Consider the following 12,532-nt stretch of genomic DNA (forward strand, 5'->3'; position numbering starts at 1 on the left):
GACACCCCTATCAGACCACAGCAAAATCACAGTCTACTTGAACAGAGCAATACTCAATCATGAGGCATCAAAGCCAAAGGAACTGAGTAACATTAAGAAATGCTATCGATGGAAGGAATGCAGTTTGGAAACCTACCAAAAAAAACAATTCGGCAACAACAAATTCAATGTCTTGTCGTGTCTTTGGCTATGCCAGATTAATTGCTATGACAGGCTATTCTATAAAATACTTTCTCCATAATTAATATTACCTGATTGAGCTAATCAGGTAAATGTAATTAACTAGAGAGTCAGGCACCACAAAACAATATTTATAGAGCTGTTATCTTCCGAATAAACTCTTAAAGATTTAGCAATATTTTACATCAATAGCAGTCAACATTAATCGTCATCTTATCTCATATTCTGAAAGTTGTAAATTCTTGGTTATCTGCAAGAATCCTGGCTAACAAGTTGAATCAGCAATACAAAATTGGGTTTAATTATCTATTTACTAAATACCTAACTAATCACACAGAATAACATATACAAATAATTAATTATACCGGGATAATTCTTTACGTCATAGGAAACGTCCCTAGCGGGCGGAACAGATATGACAGCTTGTTACACAAAAGAAAGGGGGCAGGGTCTGAGTGAAAGAGCGGGAAGACTGAGGAACAAAGGGCGAGGCTGTGCTATCGTAAATACAGTATCTTATGCATTCTAAATTACCGCCCATTTGGAAAAAGGAAAATGCAATAAATATTTACTCTGAGCTGCGCTTCAGTAGGTTGGTGGTAGATGGAAGGCCGTGTTGCCAAACCGAGTCCTCTGTCCTTTGAAGAATGTCTCTGGTGGTCACTTGAATAAGTTGTAGTAACGTCGTTGTTTGGTAGATGGGATACTCTGTCTGTTCCTTCCTAACCTGTGTTTGCAGCTGCGGTCGCTAACTCAACGGCTAGGAGATATCACTTCTGTCATGAATAAGAGTTCAAAGTTCATACCATTCGCAACCAAAGCTCATGCTGATGTTGGCTTCGTTCTGTAGTTTTATCTGAACCATTCTGACATAGGATCGTCATCCTACCTCATTGGAACAGAAAGTTATGTTGTAGTCAAGAGCTTATATAGGAAGGAAGAGGAGGGTGTGTTTGAAGTTTTACAGCCTTTGTCTCTTCACGTGGGCGGGCCACTGAGTGAGCAGCCCTAACTTATGAAAACCCACATCTCACATTTTAGAAGCTAAAATCTCATTTCATCCCATCACAAATAATTTCATATTCAAACATTTAAATTGAACAACAATTCCATGTGCATCTGATAACTCTGATGTATAGACTTTCCACTGTGGACTTTATGTCATCTTATCATTGATGAGAATGTCTCAGATGACAACCGAACTGACATCATATTCATTAAGTACCACTGCATATGTTCAATTGTTCGGATTACCAGAATATAGTTAATTTCCCCCCACATTCTGACGTTCCCAGAATCTCTATGTTAACCAAGGGGTTTTGCAAATGCAATCTTAATAGGGTAGAGAGAGGAAAAAGGGCGGAAGAGGTATTTATGACAGTCATAAACCAACCCCCAGGCCAACGTTATGACACTCTTTTAGACAATTTCCTGGGTAAAACATTCCACTGCAATAGTGAAGGTGTAAACTTGGCAATAGAACATCTTAACAGTATATTTGAACTCTCAGCTTCCCTATCAAATCTAAAAATCTCAAATAGAAAACCGAAGAAAATTAACATCAATGACAAATGCTTTGATGAAGAATGCAAAAATATAAGAAAGAAATTGACAAACCTGTCCAACCAAAAACATAGAGACTCGGAAAACCTGAGTCTACGCCTTCACTATGGTGAATCACTAAAACAATACAGAAATACACTACGGAAAAATAAGGAACAGCACGTCAGAAATCAGCTCAACGTAATTGAAGAATCCATAGACTCTAACCATTTCTGGGAAAATTGGAACACACTTAACAAACAACATCTCCAAAATGGAGATGTATGGGTAAACCACTTATCCAATCTTTTTTGGCTCTAAAAAAAAAATAAAGAGCAAAAACATATACATGATCACCTACAAATCTTAGAATCAACTATTAAAGACTACTAGAGCCCACTGGATTCTCCAATTACCTTGAATGAGTTACAGGACAAAATAAAAACCCTCCAACCCAAAAAGGCCTGTGGTGTTGATGGTATCCTCAATTCCAATTGGCTATACTAAAACTCTTCAACATCATCCTTAGCTCTGGCATCTTCCCCAATATTTGGAACCATGGACTGATCACCCCAATCCACAAAAGTGGAGACAAATTTGAGCCCAATAACTACCAACAGTAACCTTGGGAAAATCCCCTGCATTATCATTAACAGCAGACTCGTACATTTCCTCAATGAAAACAATGTACTGAGCAAATGTCAAATTGGCTTTTTACCAAATTACCATACAACAGACCATGTATTCACCCTACACACCATAATTGATAACCAAACAAACCAAAACAAAGGCAAAGTCTTCTCATGCTTTGTTTATTTCAAAAAAGCCTTCGACTCAATTTGGCATGAGGGTCTGCGAAACAAATTGATGGAAAGTGGTGTCGGGGGTAAAACATACGACATTATAAAATCCATGTAACAAACAACAAGTGTGCGGTTAAAATTGGCAAAAAACACACACATTTCTTCACACAGGGTCGTGGGGTGAGACAGGGATGCAGCTTAAGCCCCACCCTCTTCAACATATATATCAACGAATTGGCGCGGGCACTAGAAAAGTCTGCAGCACGCGGCCTCACCCTACTAGAATTTGAAGTCAAATGTCTACTGTTTGCTGATTCTGTCACCAACCAAGGAGGGCCTACAGCAGCACCTAGATCGTCTGCACATATTCTGTCAGACCTGGGCCCTGACAGTAAATCTCAGTAAGACCAAAATAATGGTGTTCCAAAAAAGGTCCAGTCACCAGGACCACAAATACAAATTCCTTCTAGACACTGTTGTCCTAGAGCACACAAAAAACTATACATACCTTGGCCTAAACATCAGCGCCACAGGTAACTTCCACAAAGCTGTGAACGATCTGAGAGACAAGGCAAGAAGAGCATTCTATGCCATCAAAAGAAACATAAATTTCAACAAAATATTTGAATCAGTCATAGAGCCCATTGCCCTTTATGGTTGTGAGGTCTGGGGTCCACTCACCAACCAAGACTTCACAAAATGGGACAAACACCAAATTGAGATTCTGCATGCAGAATTCTGCAAAAAATATCCTCTGTGTACAACATAGAACACCAAATAATGCATGCAGAGCAAAATTAGGCTGATACCTACTAATTATCAAAATCCAGAAAAGAGCCGTTAAATTCTACAACCACCTAAAAGGAAGCGATTCCCAAACCTTCCATAACAAAGCCATCACCTACAGAGAGATGAACCTGGAGATGAGTCCCCTAAGCAAGCTGGTCCTGGGGCTCTGTTCACAAACACACCCCACAGAGCCCCAGGACAACAGCACAATTAGACCCAACCAAATCATGAGAAAACAAAAAGATAATTACTTGACACATTGGAAAGAATTAACAAAAAAAACAGCAAACTTGAATGCTATTTGGCCTTAAACAGAGAGTACACAGTGGCAGAATACCTGACCACTGTGACTGACCCAAACTTAAGGAAAGCTTTGACTTTGTACAGACTCAGTGAGCATAGCCTTGCTATTGAGAAAGGCCACCGTTGGCAGGCATGGCTCTAAAGAGAAGACAGGCTATGTGCTCACTGCCCACAAAATGAGGTGGAAACTGAGCTGCACTTCCGAACCTCCTGCCCAATGTATGACCATATTAGAGAGACATATTTCCCTGAGATAACACAGATCCAGAAGGAATTCGAAAACAAATCCAATTTTGAAAAACTCCCATATCTACTGGGTGAAATTCCACAGTGTGCCATCACAGCAGCAAGATTTGTGACCTGTTGCTGCAAGAAAAGGGCAACCAGTGAAGAACAGACACCATTGTTAATACAACCCATATTTATGATTATTTATTTTCTCTTGTGTACTTTAACTATTTGTACATTGTTACAATACTGTATATATATATATATAAATAATATTACATTTGTAATATCTTTATTGTTTTGAAACTTCTGTATGTGTAATGTTTACTGTTCATTTTATATAGTTTGTTTATTTCACTTTTGTATATTATCTACCTCACTTGCTTTGGCAATGATAACACGTTTCCAATGCCAATAAAGCCCCTTGAATTGAATGACAGAGAGAGAGTGAGAGAGGAACATCTCTCTCTCTCTCTCTCTCTCTCTCTCTCTCTCTCTCTCTCTCTCTCTCTCTCTCTCACTCTCTCTCTCTCTCTCTCTCACTCACTCACTACTAAGAAGCAGCTGGGTGTTCTGGTAAAACAACACAGCAATAAACTCTTTCAAATCATAAGCACATTTGGAGGAATAATAATCATTCCAGCTGCTGATTCACTGACCTTTGCCAATGCCTTGTTCAGGTTTCTTGATGACAATAAACTGCATCGGTCTGGCCACAGATCGCTGCAACACAATGTGCAGCAAAAATAGCTCCGTCCTGACAAAACTTCAAGAACACAATTCGAATAAGGTCAGTGTTTGTCATTCCCTGCAACTATGTGCCTCCAAAGCAGTTCATGTTCCTCCACAAAATGTAGAATATATGGTGTCACAAATACATACATGGGTTTCCAAAGCCCTCCAGCAACTCTGGAAATATGAGAACATACAGTGCATTCGGAAAGTATTCAGGCCCCTTGACTTTTTCAACATTTTGTCGCATTCCAGCCTTATTCTAACATGAGTAAATAGTTTTTTCTCCCTCGTAAATCTACACACAATACCCCATAATGACAAAGCAAAAATCGTTGTTTAGAATGTATATATGAGAATGTATGTATGTAGAATGTATGTTTAGAATGTATGTATGTAGAATGTATGTATGTAGAATGTATGTATGTAGAATGCAAATTTAAACAAAATAAAAAATACTCAAATATCACCTTTACATAAAGTATTCAGACCCTTTACTGAGTACTTTGTCGAAGCACCATTGGCAGCGATTATAGCCTTGAGTCTTCTGGGTGTGAAGAGGGAGTGATGGGGAGTGGAGAGGTTCCCACAGTGGGTAAGCAGACAGTGGAATGTTACTGTTTTCATTTTGGTATATGAAGAGGGACAGACACACTCATATGCACACACACAATCACACTCACTCACACACTGACTGGGTGACGAAGGAATCATGTGTAGGGGGTCTGTAGGTTCTGTGTGACAGACTCAATACTAACTCTTCCAGCATGAGTAGACACTACGTAAACTTTATTGTTCATATAGACGTGTTTCATTACGACACTTTATAAGAACACATACTAATATTAACAAAGTAATATAGTGACGGTATAGCAGGAAATTAATGTTTCAAAACAGAATGGACATTCCCCTGTTGAAATCACGATTTGAGGAAGTGTAAGTAAATTTTTGTCCATCATGTGTTTTTTAATGGTTTCTAATTGGACATCATGTGTTTCTTGGTGGTTTCTAATTGGACATCATGTGTTTCTTGGTGGTTTCTAATTGGACATCATGTGTTTCTTGGTGGTTTCTATTTGGACATCATGTGTTTCTAATTGGACATCATGTGTTTCTTGGTGGTTTCTAATTGGACAACATGTGTTTCTTGGTGGTTTCTAATTGGACATCATGTGTTTCTTGGTGGTTTCTAATTGGACAACATGTGTTTCTTGGTGGTTTCTAATTGGACATCATGTGTTTCTTGGTGGTTTCTAATTGGACATCATGTGTTTCTTGGTGGTTTCTAATTGGACAACATGTGTTTCTTGGTGGTTTCTAATTGGACAACATGTGTTTCTTGGTGGTTTCTAATTGGACATCATGTGTTTCTTGGTGGTTTCTAATTGGACATCATGTGTTTCTTGGTGGTTTCTAATTGGACAACATGTGTTTCTTGGTGGTTTCTAATTGGACATCATGTGTTTCTTGGTGGTTTCTAATTGGACAACATGTGTTTCTTGGTGTTTCTCTCTGGTCTCAGAAGGATGATGTAACACTTTGGAGCAAACAGACAGAACAGCAGCCCAAAGCTGGAGGCCAGGATGGCAAAGATCTCTACAGCTACTGTGTACTTCCCAGGAGAGCTGACGTAGGCAGGGATGAAGGAGATCCACACGGCACAGAAGATCAGCATGCTGAAGGTGATGAACTTGGCCTCGTTGAAGTTGTCTGGGAGTTTCCTGGCCAGGAAGGCTAAGAGGAGACAGAGGGAGGCCAGCAGGCCAATGTAGCCCAACACCAGAGAGAAGCCGATCACAGAGCCCACTTCACACTCCAGGACGACCCTCGGGCCCCGACCCTCTCTGCCCCTCCTCTCAGCAGGTCGGGGTGGAGCTAAGGCCAGCCACAGCACACAGATCAGCACCTTTGTAAGGGAACGGAGGTGGATGGAAAACTAGTTATCTTGAAAACAAATAATATGGTCAATGAAGGAAACAACTACATTCCCATAGAGTACAGTAAAAACTATATGTTAACCTGGATGAGTGTGCAGAATGAGATACCCATCCTCTGCTGGGTGGGGCTGAAGTATCTCATCAGGTTCTCTCCAGGCAGAGTGGCCCTGAAGGCCACCAGCACCACCACTGTCCTGCTGAGCAGACAGGAGATGCAGAACACAAAGCTTATACCAAACAGGGTGTGTCTCAGCATGCACGTCCATGGGTTCGGCTGGCCAATGAAAACCAGCGCACACAGGAAGCAGAGCTTGAGCGACAGAAGGAGCAGGAAGCTGAGCTCAGAGTTGTTGGCTTTCACCTGGAACGAGACAGAAAGATAAATTAGACTGAGTGATGTCAGAAATCATATGACACAATCTCATTTCTGTCCAGTACCTCTATACATGATCATATGATTCAACTCACCAGGGCCGTGTGACGGTGGTAGAGGAAGGTGGCCAGGGCACCGGCTGTGAGTGTTGCCCCGGAAACTGAGATGACAGACAGGATGACGCCCATGGTGTCGCTGTAGGAGAGGAAGTCCACCAGCTGGGGGATGCAGGCCGTATGATCAGGGTTGGACCAGAACCGCTCTGGACACCTAATACACTCAACTGACCCTGATATAGAAGGAAGAAGAATGAGGAGCACAAATCAGGACCAATCAGGATTGAGGAAAAATATTAATTGGAATCAGAACCGTTGATAGACTACCTGTTGTGTTGCTGATCTCTCCCTCAGCACAGGACAGACAGTCAAAGCAGCATACAGGCCTCCCCTTCTGTACCGCATGCCTGGTACCAGGGGGACAGTCAGCACTGCATACAGACACAAGGACCTACCAGAGGGGGGAGAGGAAGAAGTTATCATCATCATCATTATCATTGCTATTATCATAATTATTTCACAGACAGGCAGGCTTGCTGGGCCCCTCTGGTGACTATGTCAGGAATATGAACACACAAATATCTCACATTCTGTATTATGCTCCCCCTGAGTGGCTCAGCATTCTAAGGCACTACATATCAGTGCAAGAGGCATCACTACAGTCCGAGGTTCGAATCCAAGCTGACACCAAACTGAACAGTTCTCACCTCATCTCCGCTGCCCCCACCCCACACCACTTTATCCATGTCGATGTGAAACTGGTCGTCCGATCCCTCAGAGGACAGAAAATGTCCGACCTGGACAAACTCTGCCGTCCCCTCGGGGGTCACATGCCAGTTGATGATGTCATAAGAGGCAGGCGGATCACCATTCATGTCGAAGTGGAAAGATTCCCCCACAGGAGTACTGAAGTTCACTCCCCTCAGATAATGAACAATCTCAAAGAGAAAAGGGCATTTGAACAGGATTAAGAGTTAGAACCAGTTGTGGCTTTTGTTCTTCAGTATTCAAACCTTACAAAGTGTTTTCACTGTATCCTGACTGGAAACATTAGTGTTCTTAACTTGAAAACAGATCAACATGATATTCTCACCTGGCTGGGCTGAAGCTTCCTGATATCAGGGCACTGTCCACCATTAAAGACTCCGTCCCCTGGTCGACAGGCCATCATATCCTGTATGGCATAGGCGATGGCGTACACAGCCTTGTACACATTGTAGCTGGCTCTCAGCTGAGACACGTCAGCATACTGGCTCTCCCCCTCACCTAGGATTGACACTTCATTTTACTGAGATAACATTGGGAATTTGGACAAAAACAGAAATATAGGTGTAAAGTCTCCCTCACGTATGACCTCTGACCCCGTACACTGTCGCCGGGACGGCAGTGTCACGCTGAGGTCAACTCCCAGAGAACACCCAAACATCTCTTCCCACAAATCTCTCAGGAATGGGTCGGACTTTTGGTAGTCCCCGTCTGGATGGAGGCGTGTTAGGAAAGGCCCCAGGCCGGGAATATCAGCTTTCGTCAGGGCAAAACCGATTGTCCCGGCAAGAGAGGGCAGGTTTTTCGGGGAGGCGATAGTAGAGTAGGTGACCCAGGACTCTGAGGCAATCCACTGTTTATCTGTAATGTTCTGACGGACAACCTCTTCCATCAGGGCCTGGAGAATTAAATCGTTAAAAAGATCAAGATAGTCAAGATGAAATGCATGATTATCAATTTGGAAATTATTGTGTCTATAATGTGAATCAAGCCACAAGGACACTGCTACAGCAGTGTTACAAATCATTAACAATACTCTGACTGGTAACTGCTCACCCCTGAATGACCCGTGAATCCTACAAATGCCACCACCACTCTGGCAGTAGATCCTCTGATGGTGTCTGCAATGTGCCTGATCTTTCTCTTAGACGGTAACTTGGGGATGACCATCAGTGAGAGAAAGGGAAGAGTGTCAGAGAAAATCAGAGAGTGTTTCTATTAGATTAGAAGAGAGAGGGAGTCAGAGTGAAAGAGAGAGAGAAAAATTGAGTAAAAGAGAGAGTATACTGTCAGATCATCAGATTGAGGTCGTACTTTGGGGAGGACCTCGGAGTAAGCGACACACACCCCAGATCCCTGGAGCTCTTGGAGAAGCAGCTGAACCCCAAACTTGCCATAGTCATCATCCTCTGACACCAGCCCCACCCACACCCATCTCAGCTGACGCAGCAGCCTGGCCATGCCCCGAGCCTGGAAGGCATCGCTGGGTACCGTACGGAAGAATGAGGGGTACCTCCAGGTGTCACTCAAACACGCACAGGTGGCAAAGTAACTCACCTGGGAGAGAAAAGAGTGAGAGAGAGGGGGCATGAAAGAGACAGTGAGAGACAGAGAGAGAGTGAGAGTCATGGATAATTATAATTTGTAAGGTGCAGAGGGAGAAGGAAATTAAACGTTAGAGAGAGCGAAATCTAGATAGAGATTGAAATGTATTGTGAAAAGAGTCATCATCTTATCCCAACCTGTAATGCAACCCCTGCCTCACCATGGGTAAATCAAACGGCCCGAGGGTCTGTGCCACCACCATGGAGGCTGAGGAGTGGGCATCCCCGATGATGACGGGAACCTCAGGGGTAGTGCCACATTCTGTGCCCACCACGGAGGTCTCCTTGCCGGTCACCATGGCTAGGGCTGCCCCCAGGGTGATGCCCTCTGTCCGGCATGTGTCAGAAGCCAGGAACCCCAGGGTGAGGTTAGGCAGGAGGGCTGGGTCACGGTTAATCTCCTCCACAGCAAAGATCATAGTCTGGAGCCAGCGGTAAGCACGCTGTTTGAAACTGACAAATGGAAGAAAGGAAGAAACAGAGAGATATGAGGTAGCTGAATACACATTACCTTCAGGTGAAAACACAATGACAAAAAGCTGTTATCACACAAGCTGCGTACATTGTACAGGTAGAATTTTCCTTAATGCTCCTGAACTCCTGCTCTGGCAGAGGGGCTTCCACATGGATGGGGAACAGGCCCCCAATGACCACATCTCCTGCCCGATAAACACTGCCGGAGACGGGCTTAGCTATCAGCCGACAAGCCCCCTCTCCACCTCCATCCAGACCCCAGACAGACCCAGGGACATGGAGACAGTAGAGCAGCCACAGCCAACCACACAGGCTCATCACCTGGAGAGAGACAAGGCTGAGGACTAGGAGAGTTCCGTCACCTGTTGGAGAGAGACCAAACCAAGACCTTGCAGACAGAACACTCTGTAGACATAAAGACATGATCAAAAAGTGCTTTCAATGAAGATAATCACCATTCAACACAGACACCTGTTGTTTCAGAGTAATCAGACATGTGAAACAACAGTGATAGACACACCTTGTTCTACCTCTGCCCTACCTGGCAACAGAAAACCTTATCCTGGTGAGACAGACAGATAGACAGACAAACAGACAGACAGAAAGAGAGAGAGAGAGGATGAGTGTCTGTCAGTCTGGCATCTCCTGCAGAGAGTGTGAGAGTTAAGGAGGGAGAGGAAGAGGAGAGAAGGGGAGCTGCTGATATAGGGAGAAATGAGCCCCCGGCTAAAAAACAAGCACACGGCCACCAGTGGGTGCTTGTAGGGAGGGAGGGGCAGGAGGGGGTAATTGGGTCTTGTTATTGGAGGATAACTTGGTGAGCAGGTAATTGGGGGTCATTGCAGGAAGCATTTGAGTGTGATGTTTTTGAAGGTAATGTGTAGTACAGGAGATACAGTATCTGTTCTTCAACATCATCAGATGGATCCATTCAGACATATATTACATCATACTGTACAATAAATTATTTTATTTAGTAAAAAGTGAAATTCTGACTAAATGGATTCGAGATGCATGGAGAGACAGAGAGAGAGAGAGAGAGAGACCACTTCTGTGAAAATTGGAACACACTAAACAAACAACAACACAGAGTTATCTATCCAAAATGGAGATGTATGGATAAACCAGCTAAGGTGCATCCTGTTTCCATTGATCATCTTTGAGATGTTCCTACATTTTGATTGCAGTTCACTTGTGGTAAAATCAATTAATTTAATGTGAATTGGAAAAGCACACACCTATCTATATAAGGTCCCACAGTTGACAGTGTATGTCAGAGCAAAAAGCAAACCATGAGGTCAAAGGAATTGTCTGTAAAGCTCCGAGACAGGATTGTGTCGAGGCACAGATCTGGGAAAGGGTACCAAAACATTTCTGCAGCATTGAAGTTCCCCAGGAACACAGTGGCCTCCATCATCCACAAATGAAAGAAGTTTGGAACCGTCAATACTCTTGCTAGAGCTGGCCACCCAGCCAAACTGAGAAATCGGGGGAGAAGGGCCTTGGTCAGGGAGGTGATCAAGGACCCAATGGTCACTCTGACAGAATTCTGGAGCTCCTCTGTGGAGATGGGAGAACCTTCAAAAAGGACAACCATCTCTGCAGCACCGCCAATCGGGCCTTTATGGTAGAGTGGCCAGATGGAAGCCACTCCTAAGTAAAAGGCTACACAACCGCACCGCATGGAGTTTGCCAAAAGGCATCTAAAGGACTCTCAGACCATGAGAAGCAAGATTATCTGGTCTGATGAAATCAAGATTGAACTATTTAGGGTGAATGCCAAGTTTCACGTCTGGAGGAAACCTTGCACCATCCCTACGGTGAATCATGGTGTTGGCAGCATCGAGCTGTGGAGTTGTTTATTAGCGGCAGGGACTGGGAGACTAGTCAGGATCGAGTGAAAGATGAACGGAGCAAAGTACAGAGAGATCCTTAATGAAAACCTGCTCCAGACCGCTCAGGACCTCAGACTGGGGCAAAGGTTTACCATCCAACAGGACAACAACCCTAAGAACACAGCCAAGACCACGCAGGAGTGGCTTGGGCCCAAGTGTCTGAATGTCATTGAGTGGCCTAGCCAGACCCTGGACTTGAACCCGATCGAACATCTCCTGAGAGACCTGAAAAAAGCTGTGCAGCGACCTTCCCCATCCAGCCTGTCTGAGCTTGAGGGGATCTGCAGAGAAGAATGGGAGAAACTCACCAAATACAGGTGTGACACGCTTGTAGCGTCATACCCAAGAAGACTCCAGGCTGTAATCGCTGACAAAGGTGCTTCAACAGAGTACAGAGTTAAGGGTCTTAAGGGTCTGATTACTTATGTAAATGTGATATTGCCAGGGATTTTTTTTAAATGAATTTGCAAAAATTTCAAAGAACCTGTTTTGCTTTGTCATTTTGGGTATTTTGTGTAGACTGATTAGGGGGGGAAACTATTTTAGAATAAGGTTGTATTGTAACAAAATTCAAAGGGTCTGAATAATTTTCGAATGCACGGTATATCAACGAATTGGCAAGGGCACTAGAACAGTCTGCAGCATCCGGACTCACCCTACTAGAATCTGATGTCAAATGTCTACTGTTTGCTAATGATCTGGTGCTTCTGTCCCCAACCAAGAAGGGCCTACAGCTGCACCTAAATCTTCTGCAAATATTCTATGAGACCTGGGCCCTGACTGTAAATCTCAGTAAGACAAAAATAATGGTGTTCCAAAAAAGGTTAACTTTCCAGAACCACAAATACGAA

The 12,532-nt window shown here is 43.6% G+C and overlaps 1 protein-coding gene across 1 annotated transcript; it reads right to left on the minus strand.

The window, feature by feature from the left end:
• Nucleotides 1–6,024: 6,024 nt before the first annotated feature.
• Nucleotides 6,025–10,336, minus strand: LOC112237195 (extracellular calcium-sensing receptor-like). Its single transcript, XM_042295009.1, has 11 exons — nt 9,875–10,336; nt 9,474–9,765; nt 9,023–9,265; nt 8,765–8,863; nt 8,291–8,606; nt 8,037–8,209; nt 7,651–7,881; nt 7,271–7,394; nt 6,983–7,176; nt 6,597–6,875; nt 6,025–6,483 (listed from the first exon to the last, which is right to left on the minus strand). Exons 1-11 carry the CDS (start codon nt 10,207–10,209, stop codon nt 6,055–6,057), a joined length of 2,715 nt encoding a protein of 904 aa, XP_042150943.1. The 5' UTR covers nt 10,210–10,336; the 3' UTR covers nt 6,025–6,054.
• Between the last annotated feature and the right edge of the window lie 2,196 nt (nt 10,337–12,532).

The sequence above is a fragment of the Oncorhynchus tshawytscha genome, linkage group LG13, assembly GCF_018296145.1.
Source record: "Oncorhynchus tshawytscha isolate Ot180627B linkage group LG13, Otsh_v2.0, whole genome shotgun sequence".
Lineage (NCBI taxonomy): Eukaryota > Metazoa > Chordata > Actinopteri > Salmoniformes > Salmonidae > Oncorhynchus > Oncorhynchus tshawytscha.

Bases quoted from the DNA above. Each gene is read 5' to 3' on its own strand.
- LOC112237195 (XM_042295009.1), bottom strand. From the start codon at position 10,209: ATGTCTTTATGTCTACAGAGTGTTCTGTCTGCAAGGTCTTGGTTTGGT. The intron at 9,766-9,874 runs GTACGCAGCTTG...TCCATTTGTCAG, and splicing joins GAAAATTCTACCTGTACAAT to TTTCAAACAGCGTGCTTACC. The intron at 7,395-7,650 runs GTGAGAACTGTT...CCCCTCTGGTAG, and splicing joins GTGGGGGCAGCGGAGATGAG to GTCCTTGTGTCTGTATGCAG.